Source organism: Anabas testudineus, chromosome 6, assembly GCF_900324465.2.
Source record: "Anabas testudineus chromosome 6, fAnaTes1.2, whole genome shotgun sequence".
Lineage (NCBI taxonomy): Eukaryota > Metazoa > Chordata > Actinopteri > Anabantiformes > Anabantidae > Anabas > Anabas testudineus.
Window position 1 is genome coordinate 18,796,727 of NC_046615.1, and position 27,392 is coordinate 18,824,118.

The 27,392-nt window shown below is 39.3% G+C and overlaps 2 protein-coding genes across 4 annotated transcripts; one reads left to right on the forward strand and one right to left on the reverse strand.

Moving 5' to 3' along the window:
* Positions 1 to 1,456: 1,456 nt before the first annotated feature.
* tmem168b (transmembrane protein 168b) lies at positions 1,457 to 6,581 on the forward strand. The gene is made up of 4 exons (XM_026366041.1): positions 1,457 to 2,965; positions 3,334 to 3,476; positions 3,637 to 3,911; positions 5,154 to 6,581. The coding sequence occupies exons 1-4, from the start codon at positions 1,829 to 1,831 to the stop codon at positions 5,693 to 5,695; spliced, it is 2,097 nt and encodes a 698-aa protein (XP_026221826.1). The 5' UTR covers positions 1,457 to 1,828; the 3' UTR covers positions 5,696 to 6,581.
* Positions 6,582 to 6,670: 89 nt separating this feature from the next.
* Positions 6,671 to 26,267, reverse strand: ptdss2 (phosphatidylserine synthase 2). 3 transcript variants are annotated; one of them, XR_003299146.1, is made up of 13 exons: positions 25,166 to 26,057; positions 21,242 to 21,343; positions 18,984 to 19,066; positions 16,501 to 16,568; positions 15,501 to 15,635; positions 14,473 to 14,523; positions 13,823 to 13,936; positions 13,456 to 13,574; positions 12,912 to 13,026; positions 12,504 to 12,649; positions 11,301 to 11,486; positions 9,877 to 10,969; positions 6,671 to 7,478 (listed from the first exon to the last, which is right to left on the reverse strand). XR_003299146.1 is itself a non-coding variant. In XM_026366048.1 (13 exons), the coding sequence occupies exons 2-13, from the start codon at positions 25,396 to 25,398 to the stop codon at positions 10,816 to 10,818; spliced, it is 1,506 nt and encodes a 501-aa protein (XP_026221833.1). In that variant the 5' UTR covers positions 25,399 to 25,525; positions 26,074 to 26,267; the 3' UTR covers positions 7,806 to 10,815. The 3 variants fall into 3 exon arrangements, 2 of the variants coding, with proteins under 2 accessions (XP_026221833.1, XP_026221832.1); XM_026366048.1 differs by lacking the exon at positions 6,671 to 7,478 and adding an exon at positions 26,074 to 26,267 and having other exon boundaries at positions 7,806 to 10,969; positions 25,166 to 25,525; XM_026366047.1 differs by lacking the exon at positions 6,671 to 7,478 and having other exon boundaries at positions 7,806 to 10,969.
* Positions 26,268 to 27,392: the final 1,125 nt, after the last annotated feature.

Below are 27,392 nucleotides of genomic sequence, written 5' to 3' on the forward strand. Positions count from 1 at the left end.
TGCCTCCAACAAAGATTCAGATCTGAGCTCATCACAGTCAGAAAATTCACCTTAGCAGAAGAGATTTGCACTAATTTACTGTTTTGTCATACAGAAGCTCTGAAACAGGTGAAAAACTGTAGATTTTAGCAATAGCAAACAAGACCACAAGGTCCTTGTATCCTGTGCGGTGAGGTTTTAGCTAAAGACACTACCTGGTGAAACGTTAGTGTGTATTACTGCCTGAACAGGCTAAATGTGTGGTTGGGTTTGTCAGTGTGAGTGAGGGAATGAATTGGCGATGGGTTTGTTTTTTTTTGTCTGTGGCACTTCATCATTGATCCCAAAGGGTGTCACAAAATGTAGTTATTTTCCTATGATGACAGTTTTACAACCAACACGATGGGCCCATAAATTAGTACCGGTAAATCTTCAGGTGCCTTCTTTGTTCGCATGTATGTTGCAAGTTGCAGGTATGTTTGTCCAAACAGTACATGCAAACTGATCAGTGCTACTGTATCATATGAATGGCTAACAAGACACATCTCCAGTGTTGATGTAATGCAGTGTGGTGTTGCCATATCCATGTAATTTTCCAGCTAATACACATCTCTTTTCTCATATCTCCTATTTTAGCAGGTAAAAACACACATATTTACACTTTAAAGAAGCGTGCTTTGTGATTAATTGGTGCATTTGTCTTCCAATGTTTCTTTTTTTTTTTTTTTTTGGTCCCATATGCATGAAACGGTTCATCTTCATTATCAATCAACAATCTCAACAGTGCAGAACAATGTGTGCTTATAGTATGGTTGTATTTCTCTTTTATAAATGAATGTAAAATTAAAGTGTCTGCGTGGGTTTTTGTGCATATTGTACCTCTATATTTGCACATTGAAAATACTGTTCTGTTTACTGTTTATGAAGTTATGAAGGAACATTGTGGCTCAGCTGGTAGAGCAGGTCATGGTTGACTGAGGTCTTTTGCTATGAGACACTAACAGTAGCAGTTGAAAAAGCAGGGGCCTCTATTGTAAAGCAAGATTGTGGTATTACACAGAGTAATACTTACGTGGAGTGGTTTGCTACACAGAATATACCAAACCTTTACAGCCATGATCATACCCTTCCTAATTTAAGTTGCAGGTTATATGAAGCTGTTGAGGGAGCTACAAGTATGTCACACCCTTCTTTTATTATTGCATCCCCTGACTGAAAGAGAAGCACAATGATTACACATGATGTGGCTGCTTGATTCAGCTATTTAAGTAATGTTCAACTCTATGTAGATATGATAGTCGCTTAATACAGAGAATAAGACACTGTGTACAGCCCATAAGTATTTTTTTTTTGTCAAAAGAAACATTATATATATTATTATATTTATTAAAACATTTAACAAATAAATAAATGACGAGGTTTTAAAGAACGGCGAATTGATAATTGTTTGTCCCTCCCAGCTTGCCGTAGTCAAAGACAGCATCATGGCGACTGTCATCTGACTGAAACTTTTGACGTGACAAACTTTTTGAACTGATGTCTTTCGCACTCTTGTCGACTGCTGTCAGTGGGCTCCATCGGATATATTGTAAAACCGCATGCGACTTCATATAAAAAGAAGATAAACGACGCACTTTAGCATGTAAAAGTTTATGCGTTGACCGGTGGAAAGATGCATCGCTCTTAGCCAACAGTGGCTAAGCTAGCTGCTTTCAACAAGTTAGCTAGCTAGTTAGCTGAACTTAGCTTGAGTGTTGGGGGATTTCTAATGACTTAACGGACAAAAGACCGACTGCACTTCATCAAAGTGACTGTTGTTGGGTTTGGATAGTTGGCGTTTCATAACAAAATGCTTCGTTTTCTGCGCTACTGTGTCAGTCACTGCCTTCATGCAGCAATGACCCGGCTGGAGGAAGTCAACGGAGAGGTGAGCATGTGGTCATCTGTCCGGTGGCTGGGCTACCTGTCGGGTCTCAACCTTCTGGTCGCCCTGTGCCTGGGGCTCTACACCCGGTGGGAAGTGACCGAAGACTCCACTCTTCTTGTCATTTTCGTTTTAGCCCTGATTGTCCTCGGAGTAGCAAGTGTTCTTTACTACAACTTTAGCATGGAGAGGTTCAGCCTCAGCCTTCTCCACCTGTGGTTCGGCTTCCTGTTGGGTCTGCTCTGCTTCCTCAACAGTCCCGCTGTGGAGAACGACAGAAAGGAGCAGGTGTCCAACTACATGCTGCTGTCCACTGTGGCCCTCAGGACTCTGTGGGCGCTGCTGGAGAGACTGTTGGGATGCGCCAGGTACCGTCCTGCGTTTCTCACCTCTGCCGAACGGTTCGAGCTGGCGGGGTTCGCCACCGCCAGCACGGCGCTGCTCATCCAGAAGTCCATGAGCGTGGTGGTGCTGGTGGTGGCGCTGGCCACGGTCATGGTTGCTCTCCGGATGAAGGCGGTCCTGGCTCTTACCAACTTGATCTGCTTCTCCATCATCACCGCCGAGCTGTTCTTCAAGTCTCTGGACATCACCACCAACCCGTACGCCCTCGGCTGTTTCTTCAGCCAGCTCATCTGCGACCCTCTGCTGGATGTCTACTTCAGTGGTCTCTCTGTAACCGAGCGCTGGCAACCTTTCCTGGTGTGGCGCTGCTTGTGGCGCCGGCTGTCTCTCCTGCCTCTGCTGGGGGTGGAGGTCACCTTCATCATCCTGGCCGCCAGGAAGATGAGCGACCTGGACCAGCGGTACACCATGATCCCGGTCATCGTGGTATGTGTGGTCTTCTGGTTCATCTGCCACATGGTTTTTGTCATCACCGTGTGGGGGTTTCACACCAAGCTCAATGACTGCCAGAGGCTGTGCATATCTCAAGGATCAGGCATCAGCGGACTGGACAAGGTCATGGCCTCAAAGGGCATGAGACATTTCTGCCTGATCTCTAAACGACTGGGGGTCTTCACACTGGCATCAACTGTCATTGTTGCTGTTCTTTGTTGGCAGGTATGGCCACCTAGACATTATGTACTTAACAAGGAGGTATCACATACTGTAGAATAGAACAACAAATTACAGTTGTAGAAAAAAGAATATTATCTTAGTGCTGTGACTAGTGATCATTTCCATTTTAAGCTTAAGCTGTTAACTATTACACTGCATAATGTGGGTAAACATATGGCATTAAGTAATTGTTTTGTCAAACTAGGTTTATCAGTCCAAACAGCACCTATATACCCAATATTTTTATCATCATTATCTATTTTTTACAGTTGTGCAAAATTGTTGTAGATTAATGTAACATTCAATTGTGTAATATTTTACACACACTTTCTCAGTTGAACTTATGTGACTTATGTAAATGTGCTCTGCAGGCCCCCAGTAGCATCTTTGTGAGCATGTTTCTGCTCGTCCTGCCCCTAGAGTCTCTGTTCCACGGGCTTTTTTACGAACTCGGGAACAGCCTGGGAGGAACCTGTGTGGGCTATGCGGTGATCGTCCCCACCAACTACTGCAGGTAGTTATTTAAAATTGTTTTCAGTTCAGGGGTTGTTGAAAATAAAAAAACATCTGTAAAAATCATTTTAAAGGCATCCTAAAGTTGTTAGCAGTCCCAAAGAGTTGGAAGGCATCTGGTCTCATTTAATATTCTGATATGCGCTTTCTTTGTCTTGTAGTCCTGATGGTCAGCCTGTGCTGCTGCCTTCAAGCCAGGTGGAGGAGCTCAACAGACGTTCTATGGGCATGTTGACCAATGTCCAGCGCTTCTTTGCCCAGCACCTGATTCAGGCATTTGGCTGCGACTATTTCACCAGCGGAGTGACTCTGGAGGCTCTGCAGACAAAGATCAAATCTTTCTTGGAGCTTCGCACAGCAGACGGGCCTCGTCATGACACCTACGTTATCTTCTACAGTGGACATACTCACAGAAGTGGGGAATGGGCGCTGACAGGTGAGAGGGAATATCAAGTATCAGTTTTGTGTCAGTGTAACTTAACTTGTCAGTGCTTAAATATACAAATTAGGGATGTTCAGCTGAGTGAACAATTGTGATCGTAGGATTTTCATCATAAATAATCTTTATAAGTACTTCAAGTACTGCAAACATCAGTGTAACTACATTTAGGGTTTTTATGTGATTGCAAAGTGTCATTACATTAAGATCATTATCAAATCTAGTTTATTTGTTAGTCCTAAAGAAGATTTCTAAACAGTTAAAGAATTGAATGAAAATGTTAAGTTGTGCTGTAGTTAGCCACAACAATACCACCTGGTGGTTTTACTGTTGTGGTGGACAGGGGTCAGCACAAGCTCAAGACTATGTTGACACAGCCAGATCCATACACAAGCTGTCATGCACTGTGTTATGAAAGCTGTAGGTAATATACAGCTTTAGATTATGGTGATCCATGTGGACTACAACACACCTGTTGACAGATCACTGTACATTTTGTTATAAGGTAAGAGAACAATTTATTGAGGCCTAAGGTGGAATTTAAGGCGCCATTATATCAAAAATTAATTTCCAAATATATTAGTAAATATAGGATATAGTCCAATCAGAGCAATAATAGTAGTAATAAAGCAATCAGAGAGGTGGCATAGCCTTCAACGTTTTAGTTTGATTCTCCACGATAGGCAACAGTGACACCAAATTGACAAATTCACAGAAGAAACCAAGGACCTGTGGCATCGTTCCTCCACACGCTGTGGGTGGAGCAGCCTCATTTCTCTGTTCGCCCTCATTCACTTCAAACCGTCTAGGTGAAATGAGACTGAGTTCATTCAGCCTTGTCCATTATTGGCTCAGATGACTCACACTTCTCACTTTTTGGATTTCAAGTCTGCTGGGGAATTTTAGGTCTTTCCTCAGGAAGCTCGCCTGTGTTTTGCAGGGCTAGTAACTAGCTAAACAATGCTGCTTCTATGGTAACTTGTGCCTCCAGACAGACTAACAAAAGGCTTTACAGAGTTCACAGTTGTTTACTGCTTAAAACAAGGTTATAATCAGTGTTATCATAAATGTCTTAAACAGTCACATGAGGGCTATTTACAGTCTTAGAGCATCAATTTTATTATTTGGTAACATCTTACACTCATTATGTGAAATGTTTTGTTTATTTCGGATGGACAAAGCACAATCATTTTATTTCTCCAAATATAACTACTGACACATCGCTGTGTTTATCATCAGGAGGAGACACTCTTCGACTGGATCAGATCGTGGACTGGTGGAGGGAGAAGAACGGCAGCTTCTGTTCACGCCTCATTCTGGTGCTCGACTGTGACAACTCATTGCCATGGGTGAAGGAGATTAAGAAGGTGGAGGGTCTGTATGTGGCTGTGCAGGGAGCGACGCTCGCCAGAGTGGCGGACGTGGAACTGCAAGACCCCCCGCAGCTTGGAGACTTCACCTCTCAGTGGGTGGACTACAACTGCAACTCAAACAGCAACATCCAGTGGTCAGAGAGGGGCAGAGCAGTGTCTGCTGCCTACGGCGTCTCCAAACACTGGAGCGACTACACGCTGCAACTGCCAACAGAAAGTGATGTCAACAATCACGTACTCCTCTCATACTTCCCCCAGATTACCTACCCTGTGGTACATTTGGCGTTGCGGTTGCAGCCTGAATCAGGGGGCCCAAATCTAATGCGATGTCTGAGGCGAATCAAACTCAACTGGTTTCCACCAGCGATACTAGACACTGGCCAAGGCTTTAAACTCGTCAGATCTTAGAAATATGAACAGGGCTATTTTAATTTCTAATATGTCACAGAGATTATATTTTGAAAAGTCACTGAATTTTTGGACTCTGAAAATTGGCAGCTATGGGATTGTAAACCCATTGCTAGTCAGCATCTTAGTTACTGACAAAATTACTGATGGGGTCATTTTAAGATTTTCTTTTTAGTTACAGTTTTTATATTCCTTGCAAATTGTTCTGTTAATGTTTTGGTGTAGAGATCAACAGTAACATGCCTGGTAAACATACTGTAGTTACTCATTTGTGGGATAAAACTGAACACACTTACAGTTTTGCACATTTTTGCATTGTATGTAGTGTTTACAGACATTTGCTCAGTGCCTTTACCTTAAAATCACAAAAGAAGATGAAGCTCACAAGGCTGATAAACCAAAGTGGCCACGGTACATTTTTAGAGTAGGTCTCAGGCATAAATTATACTCGAAGAAGTCTGTTTGTAGAGATCTTTTTATATGTATTTTTTTTAAGTGATCATTTTGAAACGATTCTTTATACACTCCTTAGAGCTACACTATGCATTTTATCCTCACAGCTTTAAGTATATTGCACTGCTTTGTAACATCATCATATGATATGAAGCAATATTTTTTTTTATCCACTCCAACTGCTTCAGGGAGTCCAGAAAGGATTTTAACTGTACTAACAAATGCACTACAAGAAGAGCTACGTGAGAGTGTATATCATACTAAACCCCAGGAATTAAATGCATCATTAGATAAATTCTATTCTTCCTGGGGTTTATTGCAGTTTGGGCTGTGCAAGATAATCCTGATCAGTGTGATGCATTTGCAAAGGGATCTGTGTTAAGAAAACTGTGTGAAATGAATGAAACTATGCAATAAAGGAGAACAGTTAGGACTTGACTGTGCAAATTATGAAGTTAATGGGCTGCTAGTACTCATTTGATTTAATCTGAAAATAAACTAAATGATCTGAACTTGGGCAACATCTTTGTGAGGCTGTGTTATAATTACAGGGAAAACAGAACAGTTGAACAGCAGCACATATTCTTGAATCTTCCAAAATGATCATACTGACATAATTAATATTGCCCTTACATGGTCTCATTGCAGGACTGTTGTATGAGTTTAACTTTAAATAAATAATAATACATAAATACACATAACAGCCACTTCATTAGGTACACCTTTGCAATCTAATGCATTCACATTTAGAGAGTTTCTCAGTTTTTGTTAAAACTGTCAGATAATAATTCTGCTCTACATTTTTTACATCATAGGAGATAAAGTCATCTCTAATGTTTTGGGCCCCACACATATGTAAATACTGCTGCCAAAACATTAGAAACAAAAACAAGAGTATGACTCGCCCACCCACTATGACCACAGTAATAAACATGTAGTAGAATTAGAGAGTTTCAACAAAAGCTGAGAACGTATAACCTAGCCTAGTAAAAGTAGAATTCATATACCTGCTGTACTGGATTGCATTACATTGTACAGGTGTACCTAATAAAGTGGTCAGCCAGTGCACATTTACCTAGACATGTTATATTTTTTGCATGTTCAAATAAATTTCACAATTACACAACAACCTTATAAAGAATTTTAGTCGTAGGAAACTACAGCAAAGACGAGCAGCTTCAAAATAAATTTCTTATTGAACTATTCAGACTATTACTATTGGTATAGTGTGTAAAACTGAAAAAGCCAAAGGATTTTCTACTCATCTTCAGAGTGGAGTTCATGGTCCAGTGGTTTCATAACAGTCATCATCTTGAGGAACTTGTCCAACCTGTCGGTAATGGAACATACACACAAACCAAATCATCCTACATACGAGAAATATTTCTGTTAGTGCTCGAGTTGTCATAACACACAGAATAATAGTGCTGTACAACCACGAGAGATGAAATGCTGTTTGAAGTAACTGCAAAATCAAACTTACTGCTTTTTAATGATGCTCTGTTAAAAATGGAGCAGAGGGGGGTTCACTTCAGGTTTTCAGTTGATTTTATTGAAAACATTACAAAACTCTGGTGCAGCAGCATATTTCAGTTTCATGACCTTTAACATGTTCACATTTACACTATCCACATTGAAAATGGCTTTTTGATGATCATCAAATTGCCTGTAATCACGATCAAGGAGACAAGAACACAGGGCAGGAGACAGTAACAGAATATGTACCGCCTCCATGTGGCTGTAGGTGAAACTACGTCATCAAACCTTCACACAATGAAAGAAGAGGTCACGTTTTTCTTCTTTTTTTTTTGGCCAATTTCGTTCCACAGCTCATTTGAGTCTCTGAGTTTACCGTTTGGTAATTTTAGAGCTGCTGTGCAAACTCAGATTGGTGCAAATCTTTAATTATTTTAAACAGAAGCACTTTAATCAGTTTAATGCATGAACACAGATACACGATAAACCCCAGCCCACATCTAAAATGGTTTCATGAAAAAAAGAAAAAAACAGTTCTCGAGTGACCGAATTAGCACAGCTCAGGCTAATGAATACAAACTTTGATATATTTGCTAAACATGGTTTGTAGGGGTTTAAATTTGCACAGGCTTCTCTTTATTAAGCCGAGGGGGAAATATGCAAGCAGTTGCAGCCTGATGAGAAAAATTCTTGCATAAATGACTTCAGCTTAGTGTTTGTTGCAAATAAAGACCAAACCCTCTCATTTGAACAGCAGACTTTGCTAAAACGACTTCTTCAAAACACCAAGCCTAGATTGCAAAAGGAAGTTTGGAGCTAGATTCACAGATGCCTTCTACTTGATCATGATCTTGTCATGACCTATGTAGCACGTAGCTACTAGGGCACGATGTGTGAAACAGAAATGTACAACTGACAGTCACAAGACGTGAACAGGACAAACACTAAAGCTTTTCTGGAAACAGTGTCATTATCCAGCAACACTGGAACAAAGGAGTGTTAATCTCGTTTTGACCACGGAGGTCTTCTGTTTTCTCCCCTAACGTAAAGCTTAGTGTTGTATCGCTATAAAAATACCCGGAGCATTTTACTAACACTGCACTGATCAATGTGTTATTTTGTAAAACAACAATGACAACAGTTATTATACGTTTAATAACTTATAGTCTTCTTCAAATCTAATGTTTCACCACCCAGTAGTTCAAAACCTGAATACATTCAGTTGAAAATATTCAGTCAGACCGAAACAATGAACCAAAACAGTTATTAGTAGAAATGCAGATTCATGTTTGATTAATCACCTTTTTACTTTAAGTTCTACATTTAAGATTACTATTGTAAATGATTTATGACAACTTCACATATTGAGACTTAGAGGCATTTAGTGTTACAGAGATGAGGTCCTTCATTGCAAAGACGGTAAAACTGGTTTTCAACAGTTTGACTTGTTTCTTTTTGAACATAAAACCCTATACTGACACGCATGAGTCTGATGGATTTGAAACTCTGCTTTAGTTTGAATTTAAATAAACATAAATGAGGGATAACAGAGGTTTGAGCAGTTCAAGTGGGTCTAGGTGGCATTTATGGCTTTAGCAAGAATGAGATCTAAACTTTGGCTGACTGCATGTTTAATATGGCAACACCCAAAGAGCTGGAAAGATTGGTTCTCTTCCAAAACTACACCACAACTAAGCCAACTTTATTTCTCCCTCTCTAAATAAGGTTGTTTCGTATTTTGTTTGGCAAATTCAGGTACCACAGAATATGAAACTGTAATAAAATTCAAGAGTTAAAAAAATTGGCATAAAATAATAGACAGGATACAGACATGAAATTCCTACTCTGATGTGTCTGAATTTGCCAATTGTTGAGCCGAGACTTACTTGCGTTGTGTTAAAGTGGAGCAGTATCCACACCTGTGTTGTTTGTTACTGTGCTGTATGTGAGTCAACATGTCTCCATCAGAGGGAAACAGATTTCTGTTAGTGTGATTGTCATGAATGTGTTCGCTAGTGCTGCAGGTTTCTCTTTACCTCATTTGTCAAAAAGGAAATTCAGTACAATCTGTTGTTCGTAATCAATTTAACAATAGTGATAACAAAACATCTACAAAACACCCAACTATATCCCAAGTGTCATCTACAATATCAGCAGTTAAATACCTAGAATATGGTACATCATCTTTTTTTTTTTTTTTCTAAATCGTTCTTTTCAAGAACAAAACCTATGAGGAGAGAGTGACTACGAACCAGTTTTACTTCTCCTCTCTGCGACTGAAGGAAGATCCCCGGCGTTTATGAGGACTTGGCGGCTCAGTGCTTCCAGGAAATCCTGAACTGAAATGAAAAGCTGCTATTCTCTCCCAGATGAAAACAAGTGTCATGAACCTGGGATCAAACCTAATAAAAGAGTACTCTAAAACTGTGCATGGGAATAAACAGAACCAGAACAGTTTCACTTTAACTAAATGTAACAGAAACAAGTCACTATGAACTAAGCTTAACTTTCACTGCTGCTTGGCCAAAATCCCAGGTTTATACTGAAGATTGCATAGCAGTCTGGAACCCAGATCAGTTATTACATCTCCAAATACACTTTTTCTCATCTGCACTGATGTAACTGCACATCACAGAACAAAGCTTATTTACAGAGGTGCATGTGTTCCTGACACTCATCTCTTGTTTTCTAAGACAAAGTACAGCTGAAAAAATGGAAACTGCTGTCAATTATTGGTCAAGAGTCTCTCTACTTCCCTGGTCACCTGTAATAACCGTCCACTACTGTCACATCTGTGTTTCAGCATTTTGTTTTGTTTTTGCCCTCGTTAACTAACATCCAAAGTAACATATAGATTACACATTTTGTCCTGTATATAATTCCTCAAAGGTTCTTTGAGGAAAATAGAATGAGGTAAATCTCTGTATGTATTGTGTGTGTGCGTGTGTGTTATGACAATAAGACAATGCACCAAATGAAAATGTCCCCTTCCACCCCTTGCTTCTGTTGAATAGTTGAATCACTGGCTCATGTAGGCACAGTCTATACAGCTAATCTGTGTCCATTTGCTGTCATCTACATACGTCTTTAAGTCATTATTCTCCTTCATCCTTCTAGTTTTTCCCATCAAACCTCGTCCTTTCTCCTTCAGGTGTTGCTGGCCAACCAGCTCTGACCCACATGCTTCAACCTCAGGCCTTCCTCTGCCGCAGCGTATCGGAGCTGCCGTTCAGTTTGCTTCGTCCAGATGGTGCGGCTGTGTTGCCGTTGCCTAGAGGGCGGTCCCGGTCAGCGGGGGCTTCCTGTTTGCGTCTACGGGTCTCTTTGTAGCGTAGTGTGATGTCACTGTGAGAGGATCAAAGAAAATTAGACACTATTAATAGAAAATCAGTCCTGGGAGCACTTCTTCTGAACTTACTTCTTTAACCAAGTGTCTTTTCTGTCTCTTCTTTAGTACTGATAAGCAGCAACATCTTCCTGAGATGTTGTATCTCTCTCTAACCTTAGTTACTATACAAATTTGACCAAACCACAAAGTCCTGAAACAGATTTAGTGTTTGACCAAATAATAATACCTAGGAGAATTTATTAACTGTTTGCAGTTCACACAATCAAAAACTGGATTATTAAATTTGATAGTTATAGGGCACAAGTCCTGGTCCCATCCCATTCTTACCGGATAAAGAACCGCCACAGTGTCCAGGTAAAGATAAGAAAGATTCCTAATAACCAGCACTGTGTGATGAAGAAAGGGATGGGCAGCATGATGGTGTTGGGGTCATACTTGACCACTATGAGGAACTCCGTCACTGTGATTGCTGCAACCAGCCAGGCCTGCTGGCCAAGCTTCTTGTGGAACTTCCTGGTGAAAAATATTACAAACAGAGTTATTATGGAAAAGCAAAATGTGTGCTTATAGGTGAGCTTGTGATGTGGGCTGTACACAAATGCAGCAGAAGTAAATAAAGCTATGACATATGCCATGTTATTAGTGTGGTAATATGCTAAACATCAGTTTCTCACCAACTCTAATTAAAATTCAAGTCACTCATGGTGCAGTGAGTTTGACTGAACTGTTACCAAAGGTAATACATACGATACGATAATGTGCTAGTGTAAGTGAAAAAGGAAAAGACCAATATAAAAAATAATACAGATGTTTGTATTTGTTTGCACATGTTGTGTCTTATTCTACCTACTGTGATATTGTTGTTAAATGTTGGAAACAGAGTTTTGTTTTCCCTTCACTTCATTTCAAAGAGTGTTGTCAGTTGTTAAAGCCAAAAGTGGGTGCCCATTTGTCAGACAAGCATAACTGCTAGCTTACAGTACACCGGTGAGATAAGAAGCTTACACTATCAGTGAAGTAAATACACTCTCTAAGCACCTCTGAGGGTTTACCACCACCAGCCTCTATGCAGCGTATACTGGTACAAGCATTGTGCAAGATTTCTCACTTAGCACTAAACTGGAAAGATGAGTTTTACTGCCTTCCACATACAGTGACTGTGAGGGAAAATGCTCCTTTACACATTTGACTTTATGCCAATTACCATCACTGTAACAACACACTGTAACAAGCACTAGCTATATAACAGGATCTTATGTTCCTCTGTAGAGCTGTTCTGAATATTGGATTCTGCCTGAAAATGTAGCATGGTGATCTACTTCGAAATTTAAAGAAGTCAGCAGTAAACACCTCAATCAGACTTGATCTATATAAGAATTACACTTACTGTACATGGTGCATTATGAAAAGTGGAGTATAGAGTCAGTATATTCTTTACACAGTACTTCCAATAAAATACATCTGTGTTATGAAGCATGTTTCCAGATGTGTCTGCACTTCACCCATAAACATCATGCTGCTGCTACTCACGGGTCATCCATGAAATCGTAGATCTCCCTCATGGCTACGCCTCCAACGTTGACAAAAAAGACCAGGCGGAGCAGCACCAGGTAGTGTTCCGGAGGCATCCACAACACAAACTTCAGGTAGAAGGTGTTCAGCTCTGCCAGGAGGAACTAGGAAAGGAAATAATAAAATAAGAACAATTTAATAATAATTTGGCAGCACTGAAATATAATAAGTCAAAGAGCAGTTAATTATTTAGTCCATAAGATAGATAACAAATACAGAATCCATGTACACACTGTAAAATGATACACCTGGGCAACAAAACACCTGTCAGTGACATTTTTACTTTTGCACCAGAAAAAAAGAAGTAGAAAATTAGGAACCAAAACTCCCCTTTTTCGAGTCAATAAAAAACAGGATCTTTCTCACCATGAAGATGATTCCTAACACAGCAAGCCAGCGACGAAGGTTTGAAGCAGGTTTCCACTCAAACTTCACCCAACTGTATGGTGTGAACTGGAAAGCTATACGCTTTATCTTCCCCCTGGAAGCCACATAGTAGAGAAGAGGTTAACAATTATTTTATTTTGTTTGTATGAGGGCATTGCACATTAATTATAATAATTAATTAGTGCCTGTGTTAGCCAAGAGGCTTTTTTCCAACCGTTATTCCTTGGCTAGGTTATATGAGACAATTCATCTTTGGCACAGCTAATTAACGATGCTGTGCAATTATTCACATACACACAGTTAAACAACAGACGGATGCCACTGCATGCATCTAAGACTACTCAGATGCAATTCAACTTTCAACAGTTGTTGAGAACAGTAGTTGATGAAAGATACAAGAATATTCTCATCAGGGCATCATTCAGGGGATTTTTTTGTTGAAGTGAACATAAACTAAAGACCTGGTGCTTTATAAAAGTAGCCACTCGTAATCTGTTATCGTGTTTAGCGCAGAATGTCTTACTTGTATGTAGGAATGTTCCACAGACCCTGCCACTGGTAGGGCTTCATTGACAACCAGGCTAGTGTTTTCATGCCACAGTAGATCCCCAGACCGTTACACACCAACACATCCATGATCCACTGTAGAGAGAGGCAGGCATCGGTAAGTGTACAGTAGCAGTTACTAACAGCCTTGTTCATTGCATCCTCTGATTCTGTTCACAAAAAATAAATATATATATATATATATATATATATAGTGACTCGCAACAATTGTAAGCTTTACATTTCATTCTTTAAAGCTTAAAAGTCTTTGACATGTTGTCTTAAGGGCACACCTGTTGAATCTCAGCTAAACAAAGCAGAAGAGATGTTATATTTGTACATACGTGGTCCCACCAGCACTCGGAGAAGTTAGGTAACTGGTGCTCCAGGCTGTATTCCAGGAACTCAAACATGACACTGATTATCATACACATCCACCAATCCCGGATCATAAGAGTCTGAGGAAAGAACAGAGCAACAAAGTGCAAAAAGGAAAGATGAGTAGGAGAAAGAGAATGGTGTGGAGTGGGAGGAGGTCAGCAAGATATCATAGAAAAAAAATCCATGTCAATGCTGCAAATGCTTTATAACAGAATGGTGTTGTTGATCTGCTTCACACAAAAGCAGCCCGAACATCCTGCCATTAGTGATCAGCTACTGAGTCTTATTTATAAAAATATGTTCCTCTTCTTCACCTATTAGAACCTTTTATGTTTTGATTTGTTATGATTTCAGATCAACTTTTAAAAATATGAAACCTTCATAACCACTGAACAATGTCAACTGCTGTAAACAGGCTTCATCATTTTATGTGATATGTTCAACTGCTTTCATGATAAAGCAACAGAATTGTTTTGTCTAGAATGGACAGCTGAAATACTAAAACACACATACGCCATTCTTTAAACAGAAAGAAATAATAACAGCACTATAGTTGTGTATAATGTATAATCATGCTCAGTGTGCCAGGATACATAATTCATAGAGTACTTACTTTGATATACCATCCCAGGAAGTGAGCTGGAACAAAGCCATCCATCTTGTCCTGCAGAGACAAACACAAACACATGAAGTTCTTCTCACAGAAAATATTTATCATGTCGAATCAGTCCTACCACAAATTCTCCTTACAATAGGTACCCTCTTTTCACATCTAACTAAAAACTGTAGCTTTGGAAAACAACTTAGAACATAACTGCATGTAACAAAAACTGCAGCAATTATCTGATCAATTAATTAACAGAAAATGTATTTGCAAAAATCTTAATAATTTCTCAAATGTGATCATCTGATGTAATTTCTTGGTCTTTATGATACTTGTTGATACTTGGCAGAGCCTGAAAAAGCAAATTCAGTCCTGTACTGTCCCTTTAACAGCACAGTTCATCCACATATCATATGCATTCAGTTCTACCTGATTATTACTTTAGCACATTTTAGTTGGCAGAAGTCCAAACAAAATGTTAATTAAAATTTATTTCCAAATATCTGGTCATAATAATGACCTAAAAATGTGACATTTTGAAAATGCCTTTCACATAGATTGGGTGTAATTTAGTGGAGGAAGTGGGTTTGACCCACTTCAAGAGCCTGAAATCAGGTCACCAGTGGAGATGTGGCCCAGGTCATGATAGCAACAGACTGCCTCCCAAGGGAGAAGAAGGCCTGGTTCTAACTGATGGGCTATAATCTGCTCCAGACATAAACCTCTGGAGCCAGTCAGCAGCCACAGCAACTGTGGTTTATGTTTGTGTGCATATGAAAGAGAAGAAAACCGAGAGGCTACATAACACATAAACAGCATAGAAGAACTAAAGGCAAAGAGAAAATGAAAGTGCAACATATTAAAATACAATTCCTTGGGTATCGGTAGTACAGGTGGCACTGCATATTCAAAACAGGCTTGACACTGCAAAAACAAAGCTGTTGCCTCAATCTCTCATAACTGAGACCTAGATACACAGGTCAAATAAAATAAATAAATAAACAATTAAATAAAATTTTCGAAATAGATAGTCTTACCCAAATGTTATGAAAAGGGTCAGTAGTGTTGCCAGGGTCATAGATGAGGCAGTTTCCTCCATAGTCGCGCTCCGGCAGGGGTACCCCCAACTTGGGGTCAATGTACTTCATGAACTGTCGTCCATCATGCACTGTCTGATAATAGGGTTTGGAGGAAAAGAACAGAAACTGTCAACACTTATTCTTCCTACAACAGCTTTAAGGAGACAAAGATTCACTCTGAGACGACCAGTTACATGTAGAGGAAAAATCTTGTACATTTTATGTTAACGCATGCCTTGTTTTTAATTTAATACATGCTGCAATTACTTACATGCAACATTTTCTTTTTTTATTACAACATACCTTCAACATGTTGACGTTAAATCACTGTTATATGTCAGTTTACAGTTTTGTAAAACTAGGACTTCTATGCTTTCTTTAAATTTTTCCCTTTAGCCAGATGTTTGGCATAAGATTTATTTTTTAACACCATTATCAAGCTTTAATTTAAAATTTTCTTTGCAGAAGTCTAAAAGATAAGTGGCTTGAGTAGTTTAACTTCTTTTAACAGTCTAGTGATTAAGATATAGTAGTTTGTCAGCTGTATAGTGTTGCTATTTTAAAAGCTCTGGCTTGGGTGACATTTTAATTAAACCTAGAGAGAGAAAAGCGATTGCTTGCTTTCCAAATGTAGGTTCAAATCACAGCAGTAAAAGCATGAGTTACTCAAGGAGGACCTCATAGATACCACCAGATGGCTTTTCAGAATATAGTTGTGAGGTTTTAATTCCTGTACAATCCAAGATTTTACACAAGAGGTCAGAGTGAACGTCCAGAATATTGGCAGCTTAGCAATAGTTTCAGTGACTTGCTCTATGAGTGTAAAATGGTCCATCAAAATGCCTTAGAAAGATGTGCACGAGTTGTAAGTAACTTGCTTCATGTGACTGCTACTGTGTAGTAGTTTTAATGTGTAAGTTTCAGTCAATCGAGGCAGAAACATCATCAGCACACCTACCTGGAAAAGGATGAAGATGAGGAACAGCTCATAGACGACTGTGACACAAAGCCAGAACCGCCAGTAAGCTAGAGAAAGAGATGTGGAACAAAATAAGAAATACAACACTGAAGATTACTTCAATTTTAGTTCTCAAACATGACTTTTAATAATTTATTGCCGAGTGCACTTTTCTAGTACCAGGGATAATATGAACTTCAGTAACTAAAAGAACTAATAGTAACAGCAGTAAAAGCAAGGGATTATGCATCTTGTAATTAATGCACCGCACAAGAGTAAATGTAATGTAATGTAAATGTTATTTTAACAAATCTGAATTCAGTTTGATATACCATGCCTAGTTTGTGAAACAGCAGGAAGTACATGTCACAACACGGGTCTTTTTCAAGGAGACAAACCTGTGGAGTCTCAACTTGGCTCCAAAAGGTTTACATCAACTAAACCTACTTATCTGGCTCAACAAGTAAGGGTGTATGTCTACCACTGCACAAAAAGAGGGGGCATGAAGCCACACGTAGTTCAACAACAGCAGTTCAAGTTTTTGCTTAGCAACATCATGCCTTCACCAACAAAAGACATTCAGTTGAATGTGTCTCCATGCCTCCACCCTGTTTTCTTACTTCTTTCCTTTAAATGTTATGTGCTTTGAGAGACAAAGATGTATCATCTGCATGAATGACCTGGTTAAAAACCAAAATAGCAAACTATTTATAGGAACTGTACAATACAAGCATCCCTTTGTAGTATGTAGCACATCAAGTACACAGCGTCATAGAAACTGGCCACTTACACAGTTTCAAAAAGCTGGGTCCGGCTGTTATTCATTGTGAAGCTGGTTTTTGCAACCCAGTGCCACCCTTCAAGTTTAGATTTAAAAATCACTAGTTACACTGCAAGAAAAAGCTGAGAAAGGCTCAACTTTATGCAAATATTCCCCTGATGCTGAGTTATTTACAGCATCTGTAAACTACAGTGTCTATGTTGTTTGTGTAATGGTGTGGTTCATTAGTGTGTTCTTAACAATGGAGGTCTGCAGGTGTCTGTTGCTGCCAGGTAGAAGCTTAAGGGTATTTATCCGCATGAGCCGGACTGCAATGACTGCAGCAAATCCTGTTAAGAGAGGTCCCACAATCCTTGACAAAAACAACCTACAACCGCTCACTCTCCATTTGTCTAAAGTGGCACAGACAAATCACATAAATCAGGTTCTGAATTCACAGACTTTACCATTAGTGGGTAATATTCATAGATGCTTTTAGCCTCTTTATGGGATCAGGTGACAATAACAAAAGACAAAATACCTCTTATTCTTTAAGTGTTGGTGTATAGTCACTGCACTGATGGATGCAGTGTATAATGAATACACTGGAAGTGCAGTGATATAGAGTAGTTAAGCAAAAGTAAGATAACAATAAGAAACATTTATGTTTGCCCATTTTCTACATTTAATGTGTCGTTTACTACAGGAAGGAAACTCATCATTTTTATAATGAGCACAGATAGAGTATTCAACAACAAATGATTATTACTTCCTCTGGAATGGTTGACAGTCAAAGATTGCACCAAGAGAAATGCTTGTAATAGTCCAAGAAACTTAAAGACACCTCTGACAGTGGCAAAAAGCAATATTCATGAATCCACTATCTGCTCTCAAACGAGTGTGGGTCATCAGCAACACAACAACCCAAAGTTGTTCTACCAAACAATGTTAAAAGCAGAAGGAATTTAATGTTTTGGAATGACCTAATCAAAGTTCTGACCCTAGTCCCAAACAAATGCTGCAAAAGGACCTGAAGCAGAGAATTTATGCAAGGAAGCCATCCAACATTACCAAGTTGCAGCAGTACTGTAAAGAGAAATGGACTGAAATCCCTCCAAGCTGATGAACAGGACTGATAAACCTTTAGTGGGAACATTTAGCTGAAGTTAAACCTGCAAAACAGGGTCACTCCAATTTAAGATGGAATAATTCTCTAGAATAAATATTTGAATGTGTAATTATCAAGAGAGACTATAACAAACTAATGACAATGTTCATCTTGTGTGGACATGTCTTTGTTTGTGTTTATCTTCTTGCCCAGCTATTGTGATTGAAAATAAACCATGTCAGGAAAACACCTCAGCTTCTTTCATGTCTTATTCAGTTTGACAAGTACATTTAGTATTGATTCTGAGCACTCAGAGGATCTAAATATCTTACTGAAAGCCAACATGAGATTCTCAAACATTATTGACTGAAGTAGTGGTAAGTGCTCTCAGGTTTTCTTACCCACCTACACAGGAAGGCAAAGGAGAGAACAGCATACAGCATGTACTGTATGTGTCTTAAAGGGACCTACTGAACAATACATCAGCGTAACTATTCAGCTGATGTTTAAAACAACTTATCTGTAAAATCTTCAAAGATTGAAAAAGAAAATGTTGCCTTCACTGTGATTTATGGCATCAGGAACATGGCTTGATGGTAAATGTGCTCCTCTTACCTGGATGTGGTCTTGTGAATGGTCCATCTTTGGCTTGTGTTACTCCAAAACAGAGGAAAACCAGAATGCTGGCTACAATCCCCCTAAAGAAGCCGATTAGAAACACACCAGAATATAAGTTAAATTTATGTTTTACAAAATATACAAGTAACATAGTATTTTCTCTATAGGAAGAAAGAGAGAGGTAGTAATAGTAGAAGTAACGGGACATGATTTGACATAACATAAGGCCCGTCTCAGCAGCTGACTACAGACACTTTTGAGTGACTGATTGTATAAATGTGTGTGGGTGGGAATGTTATTCACAGAGTACAATTATTTATAAGTGAGGTTACATGTGTGAACTAGTGAGAGTGAGCAGTTAGCCCAATGTTTCACAATGAGTAGGAGAGGATAAGTCTATTCAGCAGTGGGTGAATGAGTACATGAGAAATATTTGAACATATAAGCATAATAGTCTGCTGCAAGTAAAAGCTCCTAGATAATTCAGATTGCTCCGTCCCGTAAAATGACTATTAGGTCAATTTTCACTCTGTATTATTAGATTATTCATCTACTGCATGTATACACTGATTTCCAGTAACCAGGTTTCTTAGGTGCATGTAAACACACTGATGACTCCAGATCCATCCTGATCAGATGTCCAAAGCACATCTGTTAAATGCAAATGAGCAGCAGTTCCACTCTAGATGTCTGAACTTAAACTGTGTTCAGTTTTATTCAAATTTTGGGCTTGATTTAAAAATGATGCTGCATCACTCTAATAATCAAGTGTCTGCTGCCCTTGATGTGCACAAGTGCTCCCATAAAAAGCCGATTAGAAACCTGGTTACACATAAAGTGGCAAGAAAAAGTATTTTTTTAACAAATATAATGTGTCTAAAGTAATAACACAAAAAGAATTGTGATCTTACATGTCTGTTTAGAGAACCATAAAAAACTCATATTGCTAGCATGTTAACCTACCTATTAGTTATATCTGTTAATACTCTTGACTTGGATGAAGATCAGATCACGTTTTATAAAAAATTAATACAGAAAACCATGAAATTCACAAAAGGTTCTCATACGTTTTCTTGCCACTGTACATTGTTGAGAGTTCAGTTCTCTAGGAGAAATCTAGCTGTCTAATCAGATTCCTCTAATCCCCATACCGCGATTACCATGTTTCCTGTTTACAAGAGTTAAGAGTCAGCTTACTTGAGAGAGCTGACATGTAAATGCACTGTTTCTCTGGAGGTTTTTCTGATATCTCTGAGGGTGAGCCGAGTCACCCTATAGAGGAAAATAATTTGGCCACACACATCTGAAATCTTTACACTACCCACAAGAGCATGGCCATAGATGAGGGCTGAAACATTCATTCACTGGTAAATTAAAAGGGTAATCTCTGAGCTTAATAACTCAGACGTTTGCGTTCCCGCATGCAGCTCATCTGGGTAAAGTCCGGACATGTTGAAGGTGTCAGTGCATGTGTGAAAGCATCTAAAGACAATCACATAACTGAACTTCACTAGAGGCACTGTGACCTACTCTGGTATGACTGGGGTGGATCCCGCTACATGTCACTGTGAATTAATCCAAGTCTGTGACTCAGCAAATGCAATTGTGTTGCATATATTCTGATTTCTTAAAGAACAACACAAACTTGCTAAATTTATATCTAATGAAATTAATTTTTTTCCTCTATAAATACAACATTATGGCCATGAAAAAAGATCAGCTGTGTTCAAGCAACAGGAGAAGGAAACAACTGAATTTGAAATGAATTATTCACCTCATGTTTCTGTGGCTGTGTGATTTAATGCCAAATTGTGTTAAATGTGATAACAATGGCTGTGCTTATTGGCTGGTTTTGTTATTTGACGTATTCACTAAGCTTTGAATGACAACGTGACATGCCCCACAGACTAAATCAACATACTTGTGCAATATTCTGGTATTTATCTTACAAAAATGCAAACAGTTTGTAGTCAGGTGCTTCCACAGATTACCAAGTTGGCTGTTGTCTTATGGAAATATAGACACAACAGCTGAATATGCCATGACTCCAAATTTAAAAGCCAATAATAAAATAAACTATTGATGCTGATTACTAACGAAACAGGTTTTATCTCTAGTGATACGGCTGCCAAATGATTACATCAAACATTCATTCAGCCCAGTCACAAAGCCCCACTGAATTAAATGAGGTTTTTTTCAGCTGCCTATTGGATCCTGCAGGGACACTGAGGAAATGATGCAAGCAGCCTACTGACCTCTTAGTGTTGTAGGCCGTGTCCTGGGGGGTCTCTTCCAACAGCGTGACGTAGACCAGAGCACAGGTCAGAATGAAGAGCACTGTCACAGTATGAGCTCGCCTGGAAAGAAAGACAGAGTAAAGGGACAGAGAAGAGGACATTAATAACTTTTGCAAAGAGGAAAAGTCATTAAAATGGACTGGGGGAAAGTGAAAATACTGCTGATGCCATCTCCCAGGTCACTAAGAAATTATAGCAAAATTAATAGACTATAATTATAAAAAGTCTCTAAAAAGCTTTTGTCTATCTTGTGACAGAGAAATATTTGCCTCTAATATTTAAAACATGAATGCAATGGAAATAAGATACACATGAGCTGAAACAGATTTGTGTTGGAAAACTGGGTTACATCAGCTGAAAATAGTATCCCAAAAGGTATGCAACACATAAAACAAAAATCACACAATGAGCTATGGATTTTATGAGTCAGTTCGATGTTTTCTTTTTTCCAGTTAAGGAAAAGAACAGAAGTCAAAAATAGCTTTCTTCCGATGACCTGTTTCAGAAAGGACTGTGAATCTCCTCTAAAGGGTGTATATGCCCTGATAAACTAATAAGGTTTGGTGAACCAGAACTTTAGTTTAAAGGTCATGGTAGGCTCCCCACATCACCACATGGCAGGAGACAAAGACTAACCTTTGCTGTACAATGTACTCTGCTATCAAAAGATTTATCTGCTGAGGGGGCAACGTTTCATTTAAACACATGTTGATAATGTATGGGTTAAAGGAGCATGTACTATCCAATGGATAACCACAGGAATTACTAATTACAAAGAAGATGGAAAAGGACTAACCTGGAATATGGGCAGTGCCAGATCATTTATTTAGAGAATCAGACAATAACCATTATTATTCTGTATACATACAGCAGATCAGTAATAGGATTTCTCATCCACCCCTTATTTTGAAAGTGTGACTTCAAAGAGTTTAACAATTTAGCAATAGAATATACTGCTCCTTACTTTTTTTACCCAGTGTCTGCATCAAAGAAGACTGAAAACAGAGTAAGAGTAAACCTTAATTTATGCTTCTATGTTGAACCTATACAGAGCTCAGCCAGAGGCTACACAAGTGATCTATAGCATTATGAGAATTTATACTTCTGCACTGGTGTGTCTGTGTCACTTTGCAATTACACTGCAAGTACTAGTTGACACTGGATTTCAGTGTCACAGTGTTTAGTTTCTTCACCACTCATGTGAGTTTCTTCCCCTCAAACAATGTGGTACTACAAACAATGGTGACATAAAATTATGCTGAAACTTATCTGATCATGTTAATTACTGCAGGAAATAGAGACAATGTGGAAGGAAATGACCTATACAATAAGGTATAAGTGCACCAATCACAGCAATTGTGGTTTGCGTTGACACCACATGTAGTTACATTTCTGGGCTGATGTAAATAAGGCTAAGGCATAAAGTCCACAGCTAAGGGCCACCTATAGTGCGAGTTGTGTGAAAACTGTGGGAAAGTGCTGCTTTGATTATAGTTTACATTTAAGGTCCGAGGCTTGACTTCTTTTCATGCAGAACACACTGTATGTGCTTGGTGTTTACTGTAGTCTTAATGATGTGTTCAAGCGCCACTTTTTATCCCCGGACAAGAGCAAAAAAAGACGAGGCAATACTTAATCTTTGTCACTACTGGTTGTTGGATGGCAGCTTGGTGTTTGTGTCTGCGGTCTATTAATAGTTGCATGTGCACTTGTAATAAGTAAATAAGAAATTAGTAACCAGGTGTCTCACTCACATGACAGTTAAGAAATCTGTTTACTCATGAAAGTCATTTCACTTGCAACTGCTTTTCAGGCACAATAAACTTAACATTGAATTTTGTACTAAGATCACTGTTATCTGTCAAACTAAAGAAGGTCACCCCCTCCACCAGCCCTTTAGCGTGTCTTCGTGACTTTAGTCAAAGTCACAGAGGCCACATACCAGGTGTCAGTATTTTCTCTGTTCCACCTCCTTACCCAACCTGTTTGGCAGGAGACACAGGGGAGGGCCTGGCTTCTCTCTTGCCTAACAACCACACAACACCGGGAGTGAAAAGACACACCGGAAAAACCAGCCTTCTGCAATAGACAAACAGACGAACCACTAGCCTAAGATTGAGGCTGAGCATTCAGATAAAATAAGCTACTACTTGAAGACCGTCCAATGACCAGAGGATAAGCAGAAATAGCCTAATACTCTCCTGAGCTTGACTGTAAGGCAGAAATAGGCATGACAAGTCGCAAGATTTTGTGACTGTAGTGAGCTACTAAATGTAATTTTATTTAATAAAACATGTTTGACTGATTACTGTCTCACATATCTATATTATACATTCACTGACCTTATACCACCTAAAAAATATCAGACTATGTAAGAAGTCTTATAAGACTAAAATGTTATTTATGGAAAAACTAAAGTGGTGTGCCAGAAAAGAATTTCATTTTCTCAGTCTGAGTTCTATCCAAGTTGTCCCTATTTTCTGAGAAAAATATAAAAATAAACTCCCCCTCAACTCCAATCTGTGCCAATAAAGCGGGTTGCATGCCACATGGTTACCCTCTTAACAACCAGGGGAAGCTGCCATGATCAACAACAGTTCTTGGTTATAACCCTGTACTCCCACACATAGTCAGTGCATTCCTGTACTGACTCCAATCAGAAATCCACCATAAGTAACCATGAGAAACTGAAACCTTTTCACTGTTTCTTCCTCTGTTTAAGAGCTGGTGGTTTCATTACAGTTATTACAAGTTAGCTCTTATGTTTTTGGAGTTACTGTACAAAAATGTTAATTTCATGGTGACGAACAAACGAATAAGATTCTACACAATTTGGTGACGTGCATTTTACTTATTGTTGCAATGGGTTTATGCATGCAATATTAACATATTAGGTAGCTCTCATAATTCTCCAGTTTCCAAGTCAAGCACAAAGCAAACAGGCTGCAGAGTTATTATTCATTATCAGGTCTTTCACATAACGGCACCTGGGAGTGCCAGCTATTGTGAAATCACATATAGTATTATACAAGCCACTTTTTGAGGAAACTGAGCTACCCTAAATCAAGATTCCTCTAATATTCTGATACTACGCCGTCATATTGCATTTGGTTGTCTATTGTATAAATTGCCAGCTTATCCAACAATCCCACAATAAATGCTAGCTCCATAAAGTTTTGAATCTTGTATCAAGTCATTCAACTTCTTCACAATTGATCTGGAGGGTGTAATCTGTGGTGCTGTTGAGAGGACCCAGTCAGGCTCCTCTGCTAAGATATTGAATAGCTTAGCGTATTCTTACTGTGCTTTGCTTTACACACTAAAGACAGATTTGCACACAATGCCAACACTGCACTCTTCACGTTAAGACACACAAAATGTGCTGTATGGACAAAAGATTTGACTTGACTTCCAGTTGGTCATGAAGCTCTTTCTGCTTAAGGGGGAAGTTGGAATATTAGATTTTTTCCATATCAACTACACACCTTGGATGAGCAATGTAAGCACCCATGACAGAGCAGGAAACGATAGCAAAACATCTATATATGTGACATCCTGTGTAGTAATAAGCCTCAGTGAGTCCTTGCTACTGTTTTCTATTTATATGGTTTAATACCCTGTCAGGTAGTGTATAAATAACTGCAAAAAAAAACATTAATTGGAACATGGTGAGTATTTGTTGTGATTAATGAAGGTCACTTAGGCCTGTCTTTCAGTTCACCTTGAATCACTGAATAAATCTTGCTGTCACCAGACTCAGATCTTTCTGCAGCAACTGTGGATTTTAAGTTGTCTATTTACTTGCAAGCACTGCCAAAACAAAGATGATGCAGCAATCAGTACGTGACATTGAGACTGCTGACACTGCCAAAATGCACTCACCAGAAAAATGTGTTCGTCCCGTCGTCGAAGACTTCGCACTCCGTGTTTCTCCGGTGCAGACTCTCTCTGGAGGTCTGCTTCATCATCTTGGCTTTTATTGGTGCGATCTGATCCGGACAACCTGGCTCCACTGAGCCGTTGTTAACCTGCTCGGCGGCGGATCCTCCTGTGGCGCACTTGCCGGCGGTGCCGATCGCGGCCATGCCGCCTTTCTTTGACTCGGGTTTGGTCATGGCTTCGGCGACCAGCCGCCCTTTAAGGGTTCAAACAATGTTCTGTGCGGTTCGGCTTATGCCTTATGGGGCTCTGCACCTGCGTACTGTCCGCGTCAGCCCCACCCAATTGACAGTCGGCAGCATCCTGGGGTGGTCGAAGATAATGCACGTTAATAAGACGAGGGAGGAGAGAATAACCTGAAAATCACGTCCTGCTGACTCCTGAACACCGCCCAGCACCAACGTTACTCAGCACTGCACAATCCTGACGAGCAGGGGGATCAGTGACCAACACTTGCCCTCCAACACCGCCTACTTGAATGAACGCGTGTCCACATCGCCAAAGGAGGCGAGACTGTCGTGTGTCAGCATGACAGCATTTCTGACACAAGCACTGTGCGGGCTTTTAATTGATTGATATCGAGTGGTTAAACAAATCACAGTATCTGCACTCGGAGGGCTGCGAAGCCTTGTTGTCAGACAGCTCGGCTAGCTGCGTTAGCTAACGGTAGCAGCAATTCCTGACCTTGTTAACAATGCTAAGTTAACTGACAGGCTCGTTAACAATAAACCGACTTCAAAACCACCATTGCTCGAGTCTGTATTTTGCCAGTAGCTATGTGTGCTAGGAACCCTCTTTACATTAGCTAGTCGAGAGGGTGCAGCCGTTAAAATTAAGCTAACATTACTTACCAGCTGAATTTATGGGCTTACTGACTCCATGAGATGCTAACGCTACATCTGCTCAACCGTTTCAAATTCGTTCTGTAAGTAAAAAAGAAAAACTGTTTGGCGTTTGACGGTGTCGCGTTTAGTCTGTTAGCAACAAACACATAATCCGCTCATCCAGCCTAAAGTGTACACTAGACGAACACATCACATGGATGGTGTCTGGTCGTCAAGCGAGCAGCACTAAAAATATAGTTTCCGGTATCCTTCCTTCACAATAAAAGACGTTCTTAGATTCGCATTTTGAACAGCTTTTATTCTGGAATCACCATTCATAATGCGGAAGTCTTACTAATGCTGTTGAGTGAATTTGTGAAATTGACGGGTTCAGCCGTCCGGCGGGCTTGACTGAGAAACGTCCTTTTATAAACAGTTTGCGGTAGAAAGTGAGTTATTGTTAAGGTTTTAAATCACACAATAACAACCAGCGACATGCTATTATTTTAACAACATTGTGCAGTTTAATGTGCAAAACTGTAAAGCAAAAAAATCATTATTTTCAAAAACCCCCCTGTTCTAATAACATATTGTGTCACGTGTTTTTATGTCGTCACTTCCGGTTAGACTCAAACCTCATTAGTCATGATTATTAAAGAAAAACAGCAAAAACTGTCAAGATTCATTAAAAAATATATATTTTTGTTATTATTAGGCAAAGTTTGAACAACACGTTCATAATTTCCATCAAAATCCTTATTTCTAACGACCACTTTCCATTAACAGTGTGACTATCTATCAATTTGTATATGATCATATTTTGCGCACTAACTCACATGTGAAAGCCTTGTTGGTACATATTTCTGATTCTGATTCTGATGATTGAGTGGTATTTAAACAATTTGACAATAATTGCATTAAGTTACATGCAACTTATTTACATATAGTTAACAATCAAGAAACAATTCTTCAATACATTTAGTTATAATTGAATTAATAGTCAACCCTGGCATTTAAGTGGATCATAGTTTCGAATGCAATATTATCACTGCTTTTAGTTGGTGAGAAAGTAAAACATATACTTACAGTCAGAAATATTCTGTGGGCAAGATGAAGCACACTGAGTGCTGAGAACTATAACAGCAACTGTGGATCATAAAGTCTGAGGACAAAGGTTTTGTTATTGTTAGGGTAAATGAATGGTAAGAATATAGCCCAAGGCTTCAGGTATTTGCATTGGTTCTGTTTGTAGTACTTGACTACATAAAAAAAAGATTAACATTCAAATACAAAAGACGAAACAATGCTGCTCCTTTGAATACTTGTTTCTAAAAAGAGAATATTCT